At 51.1% G+C, this 20,204-nt stretch overlaps 6 protein-coding genes across 6 annotated transcripts; 2 read left to right on the top strand and 4 right to left on the bottom strand.

Annotated features, from left to right (window-relative positions):
• Window positions 1-502: 502 nt before the first annotated feature.
• Window positions 503-2,353, top strand: EDD37DRAFT_460834 (organic solute transporter Ostalpha-domain-containing protein). Its single transcript, XM_062812960.1, has 4 exons — window positions 503-942; window positions 994-1,144; window positions 1,200-1,455; window positions 1,505-2,353. The coding sequence occupies exons 1-4, from the start codon at window positions 855-857 to the stop codon at window positions 2,174-2,176; spliced, it is 1,167 nt and encodes a 388-aa protein (XP_062669069.1). The 5' UTR covers window positions 503-854; the 3' UTR covers window positions 2,177-2,353.
• Window positions 2,354-2,529: 176 nt separating this feature from the next.
• On the bottom strand, window positions 2,530-4,116 carry EDD37DRAFT_651361 (uncharacterized protein; the record flags this gene model as incomplete). The annotated part of the gene is made up of 2 exons (XM_062818347.1): window positions 2,530-3,204; window positions 3,262-4,116. The coding sequence occupies 2 exons, from the start codon at window positions 4,114-4,116 to the stop codon at window positions 2,530-2,532; spliced, it is 1,530 nt and encodes a 509-aa protein (XP_062669068.1).
• Window positions 4,117-4,530: 414 nt separating this feature from the next.
• On the bottom strand, window positions 4,531-8,235 carry EDD37DRAFT_460682 (uncharacterized protein). Its single transcript, XM_062812958.1, has one exon. The coding sequence runs from the start codon at window positions 8,085-8,087 to the stop codon at window positions 4,704-4,706; it is 3,384 nt and encodes a 1,127-aa protein (XP_062669067.1). The 5' UTR covers window positions 8,088-8,235; the 3' UTR covers window positions 4,531-4,703.
• A 3,390-nt stretch (window positions 8,236-11,625) lies between these two features.
• EDD37DRAFT_460697 (S-adenosyl-L-methionine-dependent methyltransferase) lies at window positions 11,626-13,121 on the bottom strand. Its single transcript, XM_062812959.1, has one exon. It carries the CDS (start codon window positions 12,747-12,749, stop codon window positions 11,892-11,894), a length of 858 nt encoding a protein of 285 aa, XP_062669066.1. The 5' UTR covers window positions 12,750-13,121; the 3' UTR covers window positions 11,626-11,891.
• EDD37DRAFT_460676 (carbamoyl-phosphate synthase arginine-specific small chain) lies at window positions 12,949-15,059 on the bottom strand. The gene is made up of 2 exons (XM_062812957.1): window positions 14,824-15,059; window positions 12,949-14,706 (listed from the first exon to the last, which is right to left on the bottom strand). Exon 2 carries the CDS (start codon window positions 14,573-14,575, stop codon window positions 13,148-13,150), a length of 1,428 nt encoding a protein of 475 aa, XP_062669065.1. The 5' UTR covers window positions 14,576-14,706; window positions 14,824-15,059; the 3' UTR covers window positions 12,949-13,147.
• A 368-nt stretch (window positions 15,060-15,427) lies between these two features.
• Window positions 15,428-16,450, top strand: EDD37DRAFT_651357 (cell division cycle protein; the record flags this gene model as incomplete). The annotated part of the gene is made up of 1 exon (XM_062818346.1): window positions 15,428-16,450. The coding sequence occupies one exon, from the start codon at window positions 15,428-15,430 to the stop codon at window positions 16,448-16,450; it is 1,023 nt and encodes a 340-aa protein (XP_062669064.1).
• Between the last annotated feature and the right edge of the window lie 3,754 nt (window positions 16,451-20,204).

Here is a 20,204-nt window from a genome sequence, read left to right as displayed (position 1 = left end):
CATAGCATGTTCTCGGCTTGATTTGCTCATTATGCGGTCCACGTATCGGGTTATCTCGCTGGCCTCTTGAGACTCTGGCTAAGCAATAATGGGTCAAGCCGCCAGCCTGATGCACCTGTCGCGCCCGCATAAACGTGATGCTTTAGGTCAAAGGTTGTACGAATATCTCCACGTGTGTCCTTTGAAGAAATCGTCATGGCGCGAGGGAGGTTCGGTCCAGGACGGGAGTTCGCGCATTTGTGATTCTCTGGGGATAGTGCCTCCCCGTGCCACGAATAGACCCTAAACTATGCATAAAACAAGACCCTGGAACACAGCCCCCAATTCATGATCAGAGTTGAGAATGTTGCCTTGAAATGTAGTAGGGCTTAGTAGTCCTTTTGCTTGCTTGGTTTGACTGCTCTATCCACAAGTCTTAATCAGTGGAGCCAACTGCGGATGTGGATCTGTTTCTGGCTAACCCTATGCGTCGAATAACTGCGAACTTGGCCACATTGTAACACGTCAAGCTCTCATTCAGATGTTCTGCAGCTGAACTTCCACATTATCATCGTCACATGAGCCATTGGGCCATCAAGCAGAGTTACCATGATCAAGGTTCAGCGTCAACACGGGCGAATTGTGACAATCTGCAATCAGCTACTCAGAAGTCCAGAATACGAGGAGATCTTGACGTTCAAGACCACTTGCGCGTCTCCCATCGGAGATGGATGCTTTGAGTATATAAACAGCTCATCGCTCATCCTTTGAGGCATTCAATTCCAAGCCACTCTTTACCATCAATCGAAGAAATAGGATCTCCCTTTGACGACACCCATTCAGGCCAGCAAGCCTACTCGAGGCCAAAGATCAGTATGCCAACCTACAATAAGACAGAAGTACTCTTGATCGACAAAGCTTTCATAGCAGCGTACAAAACATGCACAGATGCTTGGGTTCTGGGTGAGTGTATCCAGACTTTACGTTGGTGAGTATCGGCTCACACAAAAGCAGACTACTCTCAAAATCTGCCCCATGTTCACATCACGTTCAAGACGTTGATGACCATACTTGCGGCCGTTGCTTGCATCATCAACAGTATCATAGCACTCTTCCTCATCAGCGGCCATTTGTGCTACTGGGTGAACCCTTTAGAGCAGAAACAGTGAGTCTAACTCTAGGGCGTCGCAGTCAGAATGGCATTCACAGCTGCGTTGTAGGATAGTTCGCATCCTCTTATGGGTACCTTTCTACTCCATCTGTGCCTTCTTCTCCATCTATTTCTACGAGGCTCAAGGATACGTCGCTGCTTTAGCCCAGTGGTATGAAGGTTTCTCCATCACGGCCTTGTTCCTGCTCTATGTGCATTATGTCGTCCCAAGGCAGGAGAATCGGGCGAATTTCTTTCACCGCCTGGAGCGCAGGTGGATGAATGGCAAAAAGAAGGGCGATGGTGGAAGTCTGCGCTGGTTTCGAGTACGACTCCTACCTCATGTTTCCTAGCCGTTCGCTGACTCTTCCACAGGTCATCTGGATCATGGTCTTCCAAATCACCATTGTTCGAATTCTCACCGTCGTGGCATACGACTTTCTCTACGGCTTCACCTGCCCACTCTCGTGGGCTCGACAACGTGGTGCGACGATCATCAAGGTTTTTCAAAGTACGAGCACAGGTTTTGCTGTTTTTGGCGTCGTCCTTTTCGAGACTAGAGTCCGCTCTCAGCTGCAGGAACAGCACACCCTCCTTAAGCTGGTCTCTTTCAAAGGTGTGGTCGCACTGGAGGGACTTCAAGACATCATATTCCCTGTGCTGGCCGACACCAGCGTATATTTGCCAAAACCACCTTTTTACGTTAGCTGGAACGACTTCGCCAAGAGAATTCCCCAGTTCATCCTGGTGTGGGAAATACTTATCGTTGCTATCGTCTTCATACGATCAATGACCTTTGAGCCATACAGACAGGCAGTTCAAAGAGGTGTTCCCCTGGCGGCAACACCGGAATCCGCTCTCATTGACTCTATCAACCCCATGGACATATATCGGGGCGTGAAGTACATGTTCACGGCTTTCACATCCTCGACGTATATGGAAGGAAATAGAGCTATTGTGCCGTACGATGAAGGTCGAGGGCCTGAGATGGATACGAGGATGGAATCTGGAGGTATCAAGACTACCAGGGAAGCACGACTGTCCTAACGTCTTGATGGTACCTCAGAGTGAGGCTGGTCTTGCAGGTAGAGACATTTCTCGAAGGGCATGGACTGCCGCGGCATCGAGGGCCTACCCTTCAGGGTATCAACTGCCGTGAAAACGCTGACAAGGCCCAAACACTCCAAAGGTTGTCAGTATCTAAAGACGACCGAGACGACGACGACGACGCTGCGATCGGTGACAAAATGAGGCGGCTAAATCGAAGCATGCACCAAGGCCCAACATAGTTTCAGTCTGCTGGCTCAGACTTGCCCTCGACATTGCAAACTTGGAAAATTGTGTAGTGCAACGCATCGAGACCCAGAATTCCGGCGTTACTCGAGCTCGACATCGAAAGATCACTCATTTTCCATCACCCACTTCCGCTTTCGATCCATAACCCAACTCTTATACTCCGTAGGACAGGCCTCCAAGGCGCAGTCAATATAGAAGATGGGATATGCAAGTGAGAAGACACCGAGCATAGTCACAGGCATTCTCTCCAGCATAGGTAGACACTTGCAGATCTCGACTGCCGACGCTGCACTTTCCACTTGGAGGGCAGACGTCACACCAGCAGCCAAGGACCGCCCCTCATGGTTTTGCAGCTGACCAAGGACACGGTTGATATGTATGATAAAACTGTGGTGATTGCACATGGCCCGTGGTGTGAGAACGTCGGGGAAGCGAACGCCTCGGAAAGAGTAGACAGAATGCAGAACAGCGCCACCGTCTCCGGAGGGCACCTCGCTCGGTAGCCGGGAGATATGAGCAAGCTCCGACATGAAATAGTGGAAAGCATCGCAAGCTTCACGATGTAGTCTCACGGCTTTGTCTCTGACAGTGGAGACGTCACCACCATTCTCCATCACGGTTTTGGCGTCACGCACGAGGCCTGGACCTTGGACTTGTGCGGCGAACAGAGCGCAGAACGCGTGCTCTAGGGTATAAGGCTCCGTTTGTGAATAGATGATCGACTGCCAAGCTGGCTCTTCCAAGAAACAACTCGTTTGATTGTTGTAGGCCAGCAGGATCTGTTACACGATGTAAGCCGAATGCCCAAACACACAATGCAGAGAAAAGAAACTCACAAAGGTGTCGCGCATCGAGATGTACAGAAATCTGTTGGCATCTGTGTGTTTGTATGATTCAGGAGGTTGTGTCCGCATGAGCTGCTGGATGCCCTGTGCATGATGCATCCAGATCGAGGGCTTCAACCACAAAGCCTTGTCCCTTGGATCCACCACTCCCTTCAGAGTCAGATCTGTGGAGTGCCTAGCCAGAAACACGTCGTACAGCTCAAATATGGAGAGTACCAGGACGGAATTCTGTAGCGCCCCCAACCTGGATTGACGCGGATGGGCAATCGAATCTCGCAGAGATCGTAGCGCATCGCCGTATTCGTGGCGACTTTGCGCAACCAACGAATCGTCTTTATACACCAAGGCCCCATTCGCTTTGACGAGAGCGCGTGTCGCTGTGTTGAGCGTCGGATCATCATCGGATCTACATATCCAGGCAAACCAGTTCTTAGTATACCACAAACGTTGTGGTAGGCCATTGATGAATGTGGCTACGAACTCTGCATTCCGCGTAGATTTAGTTGATATACTCTTCAGAAGAGGTTGAGGATTTCTTGATTGCGTGGCGACAGCCAGCTTCTGTGACTTTTGTCCCCTAAGCTCTGGCTTTCGAACCTGGCGGGAAGACGTTGTAACCAGCGGTCTTCGTGTGCTGTCTTCATTGCTGGTAACTTGCTCGAAAACGGCTTTCTGGCCGCTAGCTTCAGATCCCAGCACGACCGTATCGTGGAATCGAAATATCAAGCCATAGCCAGGACATTTCACATTGGCCTTCGCACACCGATCGCAGCCTGGCCGCAGTTCGTCACATTTCACTTTTCGGTCGACGCACTTCCTGCAGCCCCTACTCCGTGGACCAACCATGTCTTTTGTGGGGAGACTGCGAGCTGTTGTAAATCATGGAGACTGTGGCTGTCATCTTTCGTCTCGGTCAATGCAGTTTTGAGGAGGCCTCCTCAGTGAATAGATAACCAGATTAGGCGTCCTGTTTGTTGTCGTCATATGACGGTGCTAGAGATCAACCTTGTCCAGCACCAACCTAAACGCATAGTCTATCAGGAAGGTAGTCGGAAGGAATTTCTCGTAGACCAACGTACTCAATGTTGTACGGCTCAAAGGAAGGTATTGGTTTGGACGGTGATTTATAATTCAATGGGCAAGAGAAGTATTAACGACATCTATCTCATTAGAGGTCTCTGGGCTCCTCAAACGGACATAAGACTCAATGTTCTTAGGCTGACTTCGTCAGCGCTATGGAAAGCTTATCAACAATCAAAGTCATGATAAAGTCATTAGGTATTCTTCGTGATTAATATGTGGTATTGTACCAGCCACATGGGATATTTTGTAACCCCATACTGTTGTCCGTCCAGTGACCAACGACTCGAGTAGAATCACTAACATGAAAGTCGCTAAATGACAAAAAGAAGCAAATACCATCATAATGGTCCTCAAATATAAGCAAACTGCTCAAGCGCCTTGTCCATCTGATCGGTGTTGGTGAGCACATGGTTGACACTCAATCTCGCTTCCTCCCGCCTCTTCGCTTCTTCCTCGGCATACATGTCCTCCTCGTCCTCCTCGTCAAGCTGTGTGATGGTGGGTACGTATTTGGACGAGCTCATCATACTCATTTCTTCAGACAACCGGGGTCTGGGTAGGCTGTTTGACACAGTTGCCGAAGTGCTGTTTACGCGTCGGATCGTGGGTGGCTGGTTCTCCTTATTGACCTGCTGGGACTGGTACACTTTGCCGACTCCTGACAGAGGACCGTCGTATTCAAAAGGATCTGTCTCCGACGCATCATCGGCCATGTGCTTGGTCGAGTGTGCTGACATGGAGGCTGTGGCAGATGTGGTGCTGTTGTTCCCAGCGCTTGGGTATCTTCTCTGCGCTGGCCTGTTGAGTCTATCCTTGCTCACTTTATTCTGTGGCGAAATGGAACGAGGTTTCTGCTGCCTGCGTGATCTGACCCCGCTCGACAATCTTCGGGCATATTGTTGACTGACAAAATCGTCTTCGTCCCCAGTATCCGTGTCTGCCTCACCATCGTTGTATGCCGAAGCCTTGATACCGCGGGCACGGTTCATTGGTGCAATAACCCGAATCATCATTCTGAGCTGATCAGCCTGCCATCTGATACGTTCTTCTTGTTTCAAGATGGTGCCGTAATAGTCCTCGAGATTGTTGTGCAAAGTCTTGATGAGGGTGATATCCCCACTGTTCCACCTGCGACGTTTCTTAGACCGATGCGAATGTCTGTGAGGAGACTTTGGAACACCGGAACGACTGGCACGACTGGTAGACTCATCACTTGAGCTGCTGGCCTGAATACTGTTGCTACGGGCATGTCGCTTAGGTCTTCTTGGTGGAGTGCCTGCACGAGCAGCAGAAGTGTCGGACTTTTCTGCTTGTATGCTGTTGTTCCGTTTGTGTCCCCTCAGTGGACTGCCTTGGTTGACCGTGACTTCTCGCAAGTTCGAAGGAACTCGGGAATGGTTGGCTGCTTTGAACGGGCTGCCACTGCGACCCTCAGCGCCACGACCGATGCTAGGGCTCGGGCTCATAGCACCAGCACGGAAGCGTGCAGTGACTGGGTCAGAGTCTACAACAACAAAGATGTTACTTTGACCAAGAACTTGGCGAGGCTTAGCTTGACGAGCATAGGTGTTGCTCTCTTTCGACCACTGCCGTGCGTGGCCAATGCTGCTGTAGCTCTGTCCCCGAGAATGCGTAGGGCCGGAAACACTTCCGGCTCGGGAAATTGGTACAGCCGGGAATTGGTCAAGTTGATCCAGATTGTGACGTTCGTCGCCGGGTGTAGGACCGCCAAAGGAGAACGAAGTAGGTGGAGTGGTATTCTGGAGCTGTCCAGAATCACTGCTGTCCTGTCGTGCTCGTGCTGACTCTGCCGAGTCGCTGCTCGATGGCCGATCAGCCGCCGGACCCTTCGAAGAGGCAAGATCACGCAGTCTCTTCTCCTTGACTTTGTCTGCTCGGACTCCAGAGATACTGTGACGGTTGAAAGATCGAGACGACCTGCGAGAGTTACCAGAACTGAGCGATGACACATCTGCTGAATGCCTGGCTGGGGTCGTCAATGCTGCAGATCGAGCCTGCGGACTTTGTAGGCCAGCGGATTGCTGTAATGATACGCTTGGTTCCACTGGCAGCGACTCACCAACGACACGGATGGTTGAAGGCGAGATGACCATAGGTGCACGGGCATCTGACCGTTTTCTTGCGCTCCTAGCACTGTCCGTGCTGGTACGCACGGTAACAGCATCATGGATAGCCGCAGCGGGGAGGGCTGGTAGTGGTCGTTCAGGGGGTATACTTGGAGGACCGCTACTCCTTCGTTCAGGACTTTCGGGTGGCGGGCTCGCGAGTCCGGTGTTGATTCTGAAAGGTGGCCCGTTTTGGACTTGAGCCTCAATCTTGGAAAGGGTGTCCACGCTCATTGCCGAACGAGGGCTTCTTAGTGTTTGGCCAGAAATAGACGCACCAGAAGGCAAGCGAAGTAGAGACTGCATTGCCCTCGGCCTCTGCGCTGCAGAAGCACTTCGTTGCAGCTGTGCCTGACTGGCCTTCGGCCTCTGTGCTGCAGAACGGCTCCGTTGGAGCTGTACGTGAGACGCCGAGGCCGACTCGGGGTTCGAGTCAGAGTGTGCTGAGGTAAGCTTGGGAAACGTCATGTGCAGCATACTTGCCAAGCTGGCGACAGTTTTACTTGAAGCTCTCGTTGGTGCCGCAGGACGTTTTCGGGAGGCAATAGGCGAGCCGGCGGCAGAAGGCGTGAGATCTGACAGCCCGCCTTCTTTCTGTGACTCTTTTAGAGGTGGAAGTCTATGAAGCGCATCCTTGATTGACATAGTTTGACGAGAGTCTATTCTCTTATGATCGCTGGAGAGAATAGAGGGTCCCGGCTGTGAAATCGTGCCAACAGCATGCGAAATGGAAGCTGCGGGTAGAAGCCAGTCCTCATTGAAGTTCATACTTTTAAGAAGATCTTGGCATTCCTGAGAGAATCTGCTGTCCTTTTCGGGATCGTGCAGAGATGGAACTGGAGATGGTGAGCGCTGTTGGTGAGATTTGACCGATTGTTCTTGTTCGAGCGCCATGTCTTGAGAAGCCTGGAGATGTTCAGGCACGAGTGGCACAGACTTTGGCATGGTGACAGGTCTTTTCGATTTCGACTGGTGACCGACGCGTACTGAGCTAGGCACAGCGATTGTGTCTGCTGTACGTCGGAACTTGACCTCTCGGTGCCTCGTTGGTGTGACCTTCCTTCGACCTCGAGTAGATTTCCCAAGCCACCTTTTCGAGGCCGCTTGCGGGGTTTCTATCACGGTGGCTTTGACACTTTCCAACGCTGAGCGGCAAAGCCCACCATCTTGTACTTCAGCACTGCTGTCACTAACGATCCTCGGTTGGACCGGTCTTTTCATTGCAGACTTTAGAGCGAGTGGCTTCTTGGTGGCCCGCTGTTGCTCAAAGGAGGCCTCGCGCATTGTGAGCACTTGATCTTCGGTTTCGGTCGAAGGTGCCTCGATCGGGGAAGATGGTCGCGATTGTTGAATTGGTGCCAGACGGCCGGAGCTATGCAGCCTGGCCCATCTTTTAGACTGTTGAAATTGTGGCACCCGTGATCGAGCATTTCGAGGAGATATTCGGATTTCTTCGTATTTGCGAACAGTCGGACTTGGGCAGGCCTGGTCGTCCTCCTGGCCACCCAGTTGGTCGCTATCTATCGAGAAAATGGGGAGATATGGTAGGCTTTTGTCTGTAAAACCTGCAGGATATTCACGCTGTGCTGGCTGATTGAATTGTACCATTGCGCCGGTGGCAGGTGATATGCTGACACTCTGATACTCTCAGAAATGGCCTTAGCAAGATACAAGGCTGTCTTTGTCATGGAGTCATGACTAGTGCAACATGCAGGGTTCATCAACTTTGGTGTAACGCAACAATTGTAGTAGCGACGTCGAGATCCCAAAACAATGGTATACAGAAAAAGAAGTACGCAATATTTTGAGGTGTGCTTCCGGTCGCCAGGTCAATGCATCCAGGTCAATGCGTGATCACAGACCCTTGGAGGGGAACATTCCTTTCTTATGCTGGGATACAGCTGTCAAAGCGACGAAGGACGGGGGCAAGAATTGTCGAAAGGGGACCGAGCTTCCTTTGCACGAGTAGTAGAAGTTGCTGCTAGGTAGAAGAGAGTCAACCGGAGAATATGGGAACATCCACTGTGGCTGCATGGATGACTTTTGACGTCTGGGATGTCAGGTAATGGTACGCTTGAGAGGATGGTCCAAGCAAGGGCGTTGCTTGAGGCATCAAACGGAGTCCCTGCGCGTTGGCGCATTTTTTGACAGGTAGACTACCCCCAGCAGTATTGAAAGAGGAGTATGAAGTCACCGCGCATTTGGCTGGAATAGACTTCTTCCCCAGGGACGACGGCGGCTGCAAGTCTGCAAGATCGTCACACCTAATCCGGAGCAGATCGTCCCTTGTTAGGCATTTCGGTAGGCTTTTAGATCTTTACCTTCTGTCAAACGACTGGCAGTATCTTAGTTTCCTGGCGCACAAGAGGCCACGATTCAGACTGAAGGCTAGGAAAAGCCGCGTCGTCCTGTTGGCCATGGCGTAACCTCGGGTCTCTGCCCAGTGCCCAGCGTTCAACATGGCATCCGAAGTTGGAGGGACACAAGGGAACAGAGCCTCAGTGGGGGCCCATCATGGTGGGGATTGTACGCAGCCCAAAACAACTATCGAGTGCTTTGGTGGCTTCACCCAAGGTCTCTTTTTAGCCACCCACGCACACGGGAGAGTATACGGAAGGAACGGAAGCAAAGGGTATGGCCGACCACTTAGAAACGGTACAAACGGTTTTCGGAGAGTGTAAAATTGGCTGAAAGGTTGTTGTAGGTGGTGCATTTGGCGCTTGGTGGCGGACGCTGGAAGAGGTTTTTCAGCGGGGAAGAGAAGACGCCGCAGGTTTGTGTGTCAATTGGAAATAGCTGTACGAATAATGTGGTCCGCTGGCGGACTTCAAACATGTTGGATGGAGTTGATGGATGCATGGCAGGCTGTTATCTCTCAAGCCCAATTGGTTCCTCGCGAATCTCTTGATATCGGTGGCGCTGATCCGGCTCTGCCATTCGGTCAAGTATCGAAAACGTGTGGCTTGCATTATGCCGAGGGGGATGGCAGAAGTTTGGCTTGCATTGACTTTGACCAAGAAAGGGTCTCTCTGGACAGAGGGTTCACTGTGTTCTCTTTCGCATGACGGCGTTCTGTGGCTTTAGAATGACATACGTTGGGGTATGTTGATTGAATTCTTGTGTTGACTGGAGTAGTGCTTCTACTGCTGGAGCTGGTCATGAGTTTTTGAAAGTAATGAAGAGTACAGCAAGACGCGGGAGGCAGGTGTTCACTGAAAAAAGTCCGAACGCACAGAGGCGAAGGAATTGTCTCGTATAGGATGTGAGGCAATGGTTGTCAGAGTCAGATAAATGATGATGGAGAACGATGAGATGAACTCATCCGCATCATTATCGAACAGGGGTTGAAGAGAGGATACCTCGAAGATGGAGCAAGATGTGATGGTTTGGGTGGAGGAAAAATATCGGGATGATGGCGGCGGCAGCGCAGGCGCAGGTTTTACTTGGTTTCCGGGCTCCCTAGGCTCCTCTTTCCTTGTCCCCTTTTCAAAGGACCCTTCGCTGGTGAAGGTACTGCCACTCGAAAGCCTACAATCTCACAAGTCTCTTTTTGTCCTCTGCATCTGACAGGCGGCATGACTGCATCTCTTACACCCAAAGACGAGTTGCTATCTCCTTGTCCTCTTCCTATGCCCCATCTCGTCAAACCTGGCAGCTCACCATCTTTGACCGGCATGCGCAGCTAGGATAGACCCATGCATTAGCCTCAATTACCTCAAATTTCGGTTCCCTATCCGAAGATACTTCTCACTCCTGGAGGTTGATTTCAGTCAAACCGTCATCTCTTCCTGCCACCAAGTCATGCCCCTCGCTCAATGTCAGTCCAATCTAGGTGAGGATCTACTCTCTTCAATCGCCCCTCGAAATGCTCGGCTGGCCAGCGGATGGTCGACGGCGATTGAGCGCTATGGATGGCGAGCGAGGTGAGGTCTTGGTGAGCTGGTGCGAAGGATGGGGACTGCTCACAGGAAGTAGCTGTTCTTCGAAAAGGTTTGATATTGCCATCTGGGTCCCGGGAGATGAATCCTTTGTTCCACAGACGATCTTCCCAGCGATCAGTATTCCGTGAAGAACAAATACCCATAACCACGTGAACGGAACACACATGGAATGGGATGATCATGAACTGGGAAGCAACTCATTTCGGTCCGGGAGCTGATCACTATCCTGGTTTCACGTGTGAAGTTCAGTGTTGATCTCCCATGCTGATCAGGTGTATGAAACCGATGCATGTCATTTTGGTCGAGGTGATTGTCGTACACACCAATGCAAGCACTTTACCCGTCACGAGTCAGTCAACACTATCGTCCATCTCGCAATCTTTAACGTCTGCGATAGGAAAGAGAGCAAGAAGCCCAATATGGAGTGGTCCTTCGCCTGTTAGTTGACGTGTTGGGCGCTCGACCGCATTTTACAAGCAAGCAAACAACCACCAGGTCAGTCGCAGGTACTTGCTCGCATTGAGAGGCCTCAATAGTCACTACTATCTTGACATGTTCCTATCGACACGCCAAAATGGCCGATGGCTAGTCGAAGAGACAAGGACAGCCTGTGGCTAGGAAAGATCGGCGCCTAAACTGCCAGCCTAGGCATGGGCTCGCCCTCAAGATTAGTTGACACATGTCTATCTGACAGTTCGTGTCAGTCAGTCCCCTAAGAAGGCGACTACGAATGAACAAAAGGTTGGATACCTACGTAAGTCAACTAAGTTCAGCCGGACACTGTTCCTGTCTCACTTCGACTTCCCCCGTCTTCCCCGTTTCCTTCTTACATCAGAAGCTGGCGACAGTGGTGCGTCCCACCGTGGTCTGCAGGGGTTTAGGGATTCCTTTTAATGCGGGCAGCATGGGTGGTTGTTTCTCAAGGGGTGGCCCGAGATAGCCGCAGTCTCAATGTAGATGTAAGAAAATGGCTGTTGCTCGGCGCGACCTTTGCAGACCGACACCCTTGGAAGCCACAGCAATGCTCTTGTCCAGCCAGGTTCGTCCCGTCGTGATGGTGAATAGGCTCCCTAGGAGCATAAGACCTACTTCTATCTTCACATGCCTGTTTCAGCATTCCGCGACTTCGAATTCGCTTCACCTGCACACACCAAAATGGGCTAGGTCACCTTGACCGTTGGCGCTAATCTGCGGAAGCCGTTATGCTAGTAACGGTGGTACTGGCTTTATATATCGACCCTGGCTAGGTTGGAGAGGACATTCGAGCGTCTTCGCTTGGTGTGCGTCGCTGAGAAGTTATGCTGAATATCGCTCTTGGCCGGTACCTCCCTACCCAAGGTTAGCGAGATGGAAGCCTCCATGGGTCCAAGGTCGGTCTGCTCCCGGAGCGTGGCTGTCATCGGAACGTTGGTACAGTATGAACGCTGGCAGAGGCCGCCGCGGTCTTCACAGTATACTTGTCTAACAAGGCCTACTTTCTCGCAACCTTAACCCACGCCTCAAACAGGATCCCTCCATATGATTGTTCTTCCTTCTCCAAAGCTGCGTTCACCGCCTCGGGCCATCTCCCCAGCTCCTGTTCACTCCACTCTTTGGTTGCGGCGCTCTTGATGAAAGGGTTCAGCAGGAACTCGTACAACCCATCCCAATCTTCCCCACGCTTGACTACCGTTTGCGCGGCGAACGATTGGGTCTTCTCCTCTTCGAAGCCAGCCTCGCGGACAAGTTTCGCCGTGTGTCCTTCCTGCATATACTCAGGTCCATTCACCGGCATACGATGTGCTTCACCCCACTCAGATCCTTTGACTTGATCCTGAGCAGCGGCGATGACTTCGGACACGGCAAAACGCTTCCAGCATGTCACTAGCGTAACACCGCCTGGCCGGAGGGTTCTGCGGATCTCCTGTAGACATTTTGTGGGGTGCGTGAATGTGAATATGCTGAAGTTGCAGATGCTGTGCGTAAAGTAATCGTCGGCAAACTCCTTGAGGTACGCCGAGTCTGCGACAGCAATGGCAACGCTCTGCCATAATGAGTCGTCTGCATGTTTTGTCCTGATCGCCTCGCATGCGTCTACCATGGCAGGGACATAGTCTGTGACAATAATCTTAGGTGATACATTATGCTGGTGACACCATGATATCAGGGCTTCAGTGGCGGTGCCGGGGCCAGCTGCATTGTCATGGATCACGGAGTCCGAATTTATCGACAAGTCATGGCTCTGGAGAACTTCATTGAATAGGTCCTTCGTAGTATTGCCCGTGACTCGTGAGTACCCGGGCGCGATTTGAGTAAAGTACAATTGTTTCTTTGCATCCGGGTCCGCCATCGTTTCTCCCTTTGTATTGTTCGGGCTCGAAGTATTCAAACTAATACTGTGGACTGGTCACATTCGCTTCATGTATGGTGTTGACTTGTCAAGGCTGTGTCTGCACACGAAGCCAATACTCGGGTCATTTTTGATGATATAAGCGGGGTGTCTTTCGGTCTTTTAAATATGGCGAGTTGGAGGCCTGAATGGTCGATATGACAAAGCATGGCGTGCATCGCAGCACGTTGGAGTGTGTGGATGGCGGAGAAGCCGAGCAGTTTCGAAATCCAAGATAAATCATTCATTGGACATTCTCAGCACAATCAAAAGCTGTATAGCTATGGCAGGCAAATCGCCGGATCAAGAGAACGCATGACAAAAGCAATATCCACAACGCCAATCTCTCTTCATCTCACTCATGCGGCACCAGCAGCGTAGACTCGTTCAGGTTCCTGAGAAGTCATCATGTTTCGAATGCCTTGCGTCAAATCGACACCCACTCTCTCCTTAGACAACAAATCGACCAACAATGGACTGGGCTTGCTGTCTCGGTGAGGCTGGTGTGTAGATTGGCCCTGTTTATACTTCATCACGTTATCGAAGTACATATCAAACAGATAGGACGAATCGAGAGGACCTCCCTTGGCCTCAGGGTGGAACTGAGTTGAGAAGATTGGTCGAGAGGTATGGATCAGACCTTCGTTGGAGTTGTCATTGAGGTTGAGGAAGTATGGCTTCCAGTCCTTAGGCAAAGTGGTCGTATCAACAGCATAGCCGTGGTTCTGGCTGGTGATATGGCACTTCCCGGTGGTGAGATCCAGAGCTGGGATGTTGTGTGCCCGGTTACCATACTTCATCTTGATGGTCCTTGCTCCAATTGCTAGGGCCAGCAGCTGATGACCAAGGCAGATACCGAAAATGGGTATTTGAGAAGTCTCCATCAGCTTTCGAAGATGGTAGACCGTGTCTTGACAGTGGGTCGGATCACCAGGGCCGTTGGAGATGAAGACGCCGTCAAAGTGGTGGGCAACCTTGTGGATGGGGTAGTCGAACGGGAAGCAAGTGACGCTGGCCCCTCGGCTGACGAGGCTGCGAAGGATGTTCTCCTTGACACCGCAGTCGATGACCGCCACGTGGGCTGTGGGATTGGCGGCGCTGACGTGGAAGGGTGCTTTTGTGCTGACCTTTCGGACGAGGTTGATCTGCTCAGGATCGACGAATGCCTCGTCCTGATCTTGATCGTACTCCTCCCCAATGGTGATTCGGGCCAGACTGGAACCTTGCTCTCGCAGATGGGTGACAATGGCTCGGGTATCAACACCGGTGATGGCCGGCACACCTTCTTTTGCACACCACTCACTCAAACTCTCCACCGCAGTCCAGTGTGAATATCTTTCTGCAACATCTGCAACCACCACTCCCACTGCCTGGATATTCGGAGACTCGAAGTACTTCAACAGGCCATGTTCGTCTCGGACGCTCGAAGGAACACCATAGTTGCCGATGAGGGGCTGGGTGAAGACCAAGATCTGTCCTCGGTATGAAGGATCGGTCAATGACTCAGGGTACCCGACTAGCGAGGTTGTGAAAACTGCTTCTCCCGAAACGTTGCTTCGAGCACCGAAAGATGTGCCGTGAAAGATTGGACCGTTTCGAATCGTGAAGGTAGCTCTTTCGTGTGTGACAGGGGTACTCTTGTACTGCTTGTGGACAGGGAGTTCTTGCTGTCGTGGTGTGTTGTTGGACACGGTTGCGAGAGTCCTGGCTCGCAGAACCGATGTGCTCTGGCAGAGGTTTGCCGCCTTGGGCACGAGGCTCCTTTGTTTCAATGCTCGGGAAAACATATTGAATAATTATAACTGTCGTAACTCTTCCAGACCGCTAGTTTGCTTGGGCCTTCCACAAATGATCTATCAACCGTGTTAGACAACGAGTGAGGGTCCTGGTAGAGGGTGTAAATACCACTAATGTAATCCTATGAGTCCCCGATGTTAGCAGACGTTCAAACAGATCACGCAATGACGTGTTTTCCTGGTGTCACGGTGGATTGAAGGGCTTATCAGTGGGCTGTAGAGGATAGGGAAGCTCTTACTTGAGAGGTGAAGGTGCTTGGGAAGCACATGAACGCGATGTCAAGTGTTCGCAAAGCAGGACGTCTGAGTCTGAATATGAAACCTTTGCAGGTCAGATCCTCGAAGGCGTAAGAGGACTAGTTGCTGAAGGTCTTTGCACAAAAATCTTTCTTTTGCATGCAGAACGCAAAGTGTGGAGAGGAAGAGGGAAAAGATTGGTGCAGGATTTTTATCGCCGCAGCTTGACCCAATGACAATCGACCTAACAAAATTCTTGTCCAGTGTGACGAAAGACGACAGATTCTCGACTCATGCAAGCTATGGAATTTTCCTTATCAACATGGGTCTCTGATAACTCATGATGCTGACGTACGCGACGGCTTGATTTCTATCTCCCTGGAGAAGAGTCTGCCATCGTATGTGACCTGCTGAGTCACAAATTCTCGAGCAACCATTTCGCGTGTATCACGTGCGAGGCTGAACAAGGCTGGACGCCACAAACCACTTTTGCGATCTGACTTCAGCCTTCTTCGCCTCTGGATGGCGAACCGACGACTTTAAATTGTATCTTATTTTCCTCGTGAGGCCGACATATTTCTTTTCTGGTCTCATAAGACCGTCAACATGGCAGAAGAAACACCAAAGCCTCTAAGGTCTCTACCGTTTCCACCAGTAACGGCATCTCACATCCTGAACTGCTCATTCCATTCATGGCATCCCCGGTTCCGAACACTCACCCCCAAAGCCAGACTCATTCAACTTTCAGACCCGTTTCTGGACTACTTACGTTCTGACGGCATCATCTTACCTCCAGAGAATGCTCCTAACGACCAGGACAGCGGCTTCCAAGATGAGGAAGAAGAAGCAGACCCTTCTGGACTATGGGCTGATGTCCATGACCGTGTCCGATCCACCATTGCGGAACTAGGTGGCAAGGTAGTACCAAAACTCAACTGGTCGGCTCCAAAAGACGCAACCTGGATGGCCACGACTAATGACATGGAATGTCGAACACCCAACGATATCTACCTCCTACTAAAATCCAGCGACTTCATCACACACGATCTTGAGCAAGCATTCGATGGCTGTGTTGACCGCGCTGAAGTGCCTTATCATCTTGTCCTACGGAAGTCATTCAACCTCAATCCCTCGTTAGAGTTTCGATGTTTCGTCCGAAACAAAAAACTCATCGCCATCAGCCAGCGAGAGATGAATTACTTCGACTTTCTTTTCGACTTGAGACAATTATTCAAAGCCAAAGTCCAGGATTTCCTGGAGCTCCTGTCTGACTTCCCAGACGACAACTTCGTGTTTGACGTGTACATTCCTCCTCCGCACAAGCGTGTCTGGCTAATCGACATAAACCCCTGGGCTCCAAGGACGGACCCACTGCTCTTCTCCTGGCTCGAGCTGTTGTCCATACCGGAAATAGTTGAGGATACCATTTATGATCCCGAGTTTCGGCTTATCCACAGAGACGATCCAGAAGCATACCAATTTGCGGCGACAAAGTACAGCGCACATAAGATGCCAAAAGATGTTGTCGACGCCAGTATGACCCCTGGAGACATGAAAAATATGATGGAGGAATGGAAGAAAGTGATGGATAAGCAATTGGAAGACGAGTCTGATGATGAAGAGGGCTGAGAAAGTGTTATGCAAGCAATATGCACTGTCGAAGATTGTGACACTTGGTGGGACACTGTCGGGGCATGGTAGACTTCGACAGTCCGATCTGCCAACGGCCTAAAGAATTCGATTGACGAGATCACAGCCCAGGTACGATCCTTGGACTCTGGTTAGAATCAGAAGTCACGGGAGATAACAGCCTGGACACATAACATCGTTCAGCCTGGCTGCTGTGGTTCAAGACCCGTACTGTCAAGATGTACGCTTCGTCATGCCTGCAGTCCGACTTCGACGGACCCTTCATGGACATGATCGGCATATCATCCAGCATTATCGACAGAGTATCTGCTCCAGGATCCCTAGCAGGATCAGTTAGAGCCCTACCCTTCACTTCGTAAGGGTCACAACACAAACAATCCATAACTCGTTGAAAATGATGGGCAAATTTCATTGTCAGTATGGTCAATGGCGCCTCGAGAAGGGCTGTGCGGAAAACCTGCCTGATAGTTCGCAGACGAAGATGCTCATGCACCGCAGGGCGTAGTAAAGTGGCCTTTTAGTTCTCTGGATTTCGAAGGGATGCTCAAGCCCAAATGGATTACTATACTTTGACTCCGATTTGGAAGTAGGTCTTCGGTAGAACATACCATACCTCGGCAAGAACTGCCACTGTCACTTGATGCTGTAGACCGTGCAGCTTACCCCATAATCGCCTGAATTGCTTACAACTTGTTTGTGACTTTGTTGTGTTAATCGTTCGATTGACGGTCGATTTGCACGCGAGAACCGCTGCGAGCCTCCGGCAGAGTTTCCTCTGGGCTCATCCAATTGAGGCATATTTACACCGTCTTCTGGCTCCCCGCAGGTTTCCACTGCTCAAATCCATCCGACGGCTTCTGGCACCAGCGAAACACGAGCACACAGCGGGTCAGTATGCATAGCTAAGTCGCAGCTATGGTATCTTCTGCCACTTCACGCTTGCTGCACATGGGAAGGTCGCCACTTTACCAGTTGAGTGCGAAAGGTTGACATGGAAAATCCAGTTTATGGAATGACATTGTGGACAGCGTGCGGTGCAGCCATCAACAGAACGGCAGCTAGAGTCCAGCTGTTCTCACACGTGCTCTAAACAACACCAAAAGAATGCTACCAAAGAGCTCCCTTTAGACTTTCTCACCACCACATACTGCAATACAGCCGGCCGAAGAGTCGTCGGCGTTCTTACATGAAGGCTTGTCTCGGACGAGAGTCCGATGACATCGTCCGCACAGTCGTGGATACACCTACAGTTGCTGCAGTCTCGCATCTCAAATCGATCCCCCATAGACCCGTACCACGGTGTGCACAAATATCATCTTGCCGCATATCAGGTGAATTTGCCGACCTGTACCATGTCAGTGTTCCAAGCGTTGATGATACTATCCAATTTACTCTACCCTTGGACCCGTCCCAGCTGATAGAAATGCGATGACGCTAGAGCACCATCCCGGTTCGAGGATGTTCGACAGATAGGACGGGCAGATGCAGTATGGTCAGCCCACCTTGGGGACGGCCGTGCAGTATTGTGTTCGCAGAGTTCCGACGATGTTCAGCACGGAACCGCGCCTTCGTTTCAAGATCATGCTCCGGCCTCGACGCGCATGATCGCAGCTTTGATGTTCCCATACGTCCTCAGCACCAACAGCCTGGACACAGTCCTGTACTGACTCACGCTCGTACGACAATCGGGACCGAGTTCGAGGTGGACGCCTGCCACACGTCCCGCCGTAGCGGCCTAGAAGTTGGTGATTTGCTGACTTCTCACCCTCTCGGGCACTCCCATCAGCTGGCTATCCAAGGCGTGCGGTCGTGGCTGATCATGGTGGCACTCCTGACGCAATGGCGGCACGAAGGAGGTGTGCTCATTTGAGGTGACCAAACATTTTACGCAAAAGTGGCATGAGTCCTCCTGCTTGCATAAGTGGAAAACAGCTTTCTGTCTGCCTTGCCGACTCAGGACATCGGACCGCGGACGCTTTTGAAGTTGGTTGGTTCGCGCCGTTGATCAGCTGCGGTAAGACGTCTGTGAATTCGAGCACAGGGTTCGCTGGCCAACGTTGATATTCTTGCTGCTCAATATTGGCCACTTGTCACGAAGCTTTTCCTGGTCTGAAAGAAATCTGGTACCACACCCTCGAAGTCCGTTAGGCCTGTGACCATTGCGGCGCGAAATTTGCAGGGCACACTCATGATGAGAAAGTGAGGATTCCGGACGTCCAGATTCGCGGAACGAGGACGGATAACAAGATCGATTTCTAGCTGCAGGTACAGGCTGAGACATTCCGGCTCCAACCGTTGTGGTGATCCAGTCCCCTGGGTCAAATACAATGCAAAATGTGAGAGCCAGCTATTGTATATGTTGGGTGCGGTTATGGCCTGATACTTGCAGAGTGCAGCAATTCAGCTCAGACAGTTGTGCCTGATTGCGGAGTAGCTTGATTGACAACTCGTACTTGTTGTCAATATTTCGTCATCCGTTCTGCTTCCTGCCTGACGGTCCGTGATGGGGCCCCTATCAGTCCTTCCCACCCGACGGCATATATGAGATTGTTCTTCGTGTGGTATGTGCCATTCCATGGGAGCCTCGTTGTCTACCTTCGAACCCGGCACCCTTCATGCTCAAATTAAAAAATTGATATGCACGTGGGACAAGCACCCGGTGGCACGGTATTTCCCGTCTGCTGCACCATAGCGGTAGAATGGTTCTCGCGCATGATTCGTCTCTGAAATTATCGTGGCGTTATCTCGATCAGGCAATGATGTCTCAACCCGCTAGGGACTTGATGCAGACACGGGGGAATCGCACTCTTGTTGTATGACCATGTCCTTCTCATCTCGTAGAAACATTTGTTCCACCGCGATGACTAAACTTCAAAACGTTCTTCCAAGCATTCTTGACACGCACGTCGTGCTTTGTTCGACATGATTGCAACGTCTTGTGACAAGAAAGCAGTTACTGGCGGTGAACTCACCGCTCATTCACAGGAAGAGTTATGATAGCATGTCCAGCGATCAGATGGAGGGAAACGTGACTTTCGTTGTGGGCTTCAGTTGCATGCATCTGCATGCAGGATACCATGGATGCCCCGTGTCCAGATGTCGAGTTGCACATCGAGAGAGTCGGATAGTATGCGGATGACAAGGTCTTGGGTGCTCTTTGAATCTTAAAGAGTCGAGGTAACTCCGTCTGGCAAGTGCTGCTGAAAAACAAGCCGTCCAACCTGAGTGTCATCACCACTTCTCCCTGGTGTTCGTGTTCAGCCTCCTTCTCTCGAGTCAAGCCTGCTAATCCGCAAATTGGGTAGGAGGATATTCGTAAGCGATATCGCAGCCATCTCGCGTCTAGAAAGAGGAAGGTGTCTTGCGCTGGTGGAAAGGGCGGGCTTTTAAGATCGCTGGGTAGGGTCAGTAAATGTTTTTGTCAACGCTAGCACTGGTGAACTTCTTATAATGCATGGCGTAGCGAAGGCGCTAATGCTGCCTAGACCAAGCGATCTAAGGTCACTTTCAGGCACCAAGGCACGCCCGAGGACCACCCCCTGGCCCTCAACTCACCGCTCCATCTTCTTCTTGTTGGCCTTTGAGAGATGGTCACGGGCTTCGCATACCATGCGTACACCGACTCCTTTGCACAATGCTTTGTTGTTGAGACATGTAAGCAGCCAGGCCAGCGCGATACAGCAGCTGTTGAAGCTCGCCAAATAGTATTGATGTACTATATATATTGGTCGAA

Source organism: Exophiala viscosa (genome assembly GCF_022695815.1).
Source record: "Exophiala viscosa unplaced genomic scaffold EDD37scaffold_7, whole genome shotgun sequence".
Lineage (NCBI taxonomy): Eukaryota > Fungi > Ascomycota > Eurotiomycetes > Chaetothyriales > Herpotrichiellaceae > Exophiala > Exophiala viscosa.
This window is presented reverse-complemented; position numbering and strand designations above follow the sequence as displayed.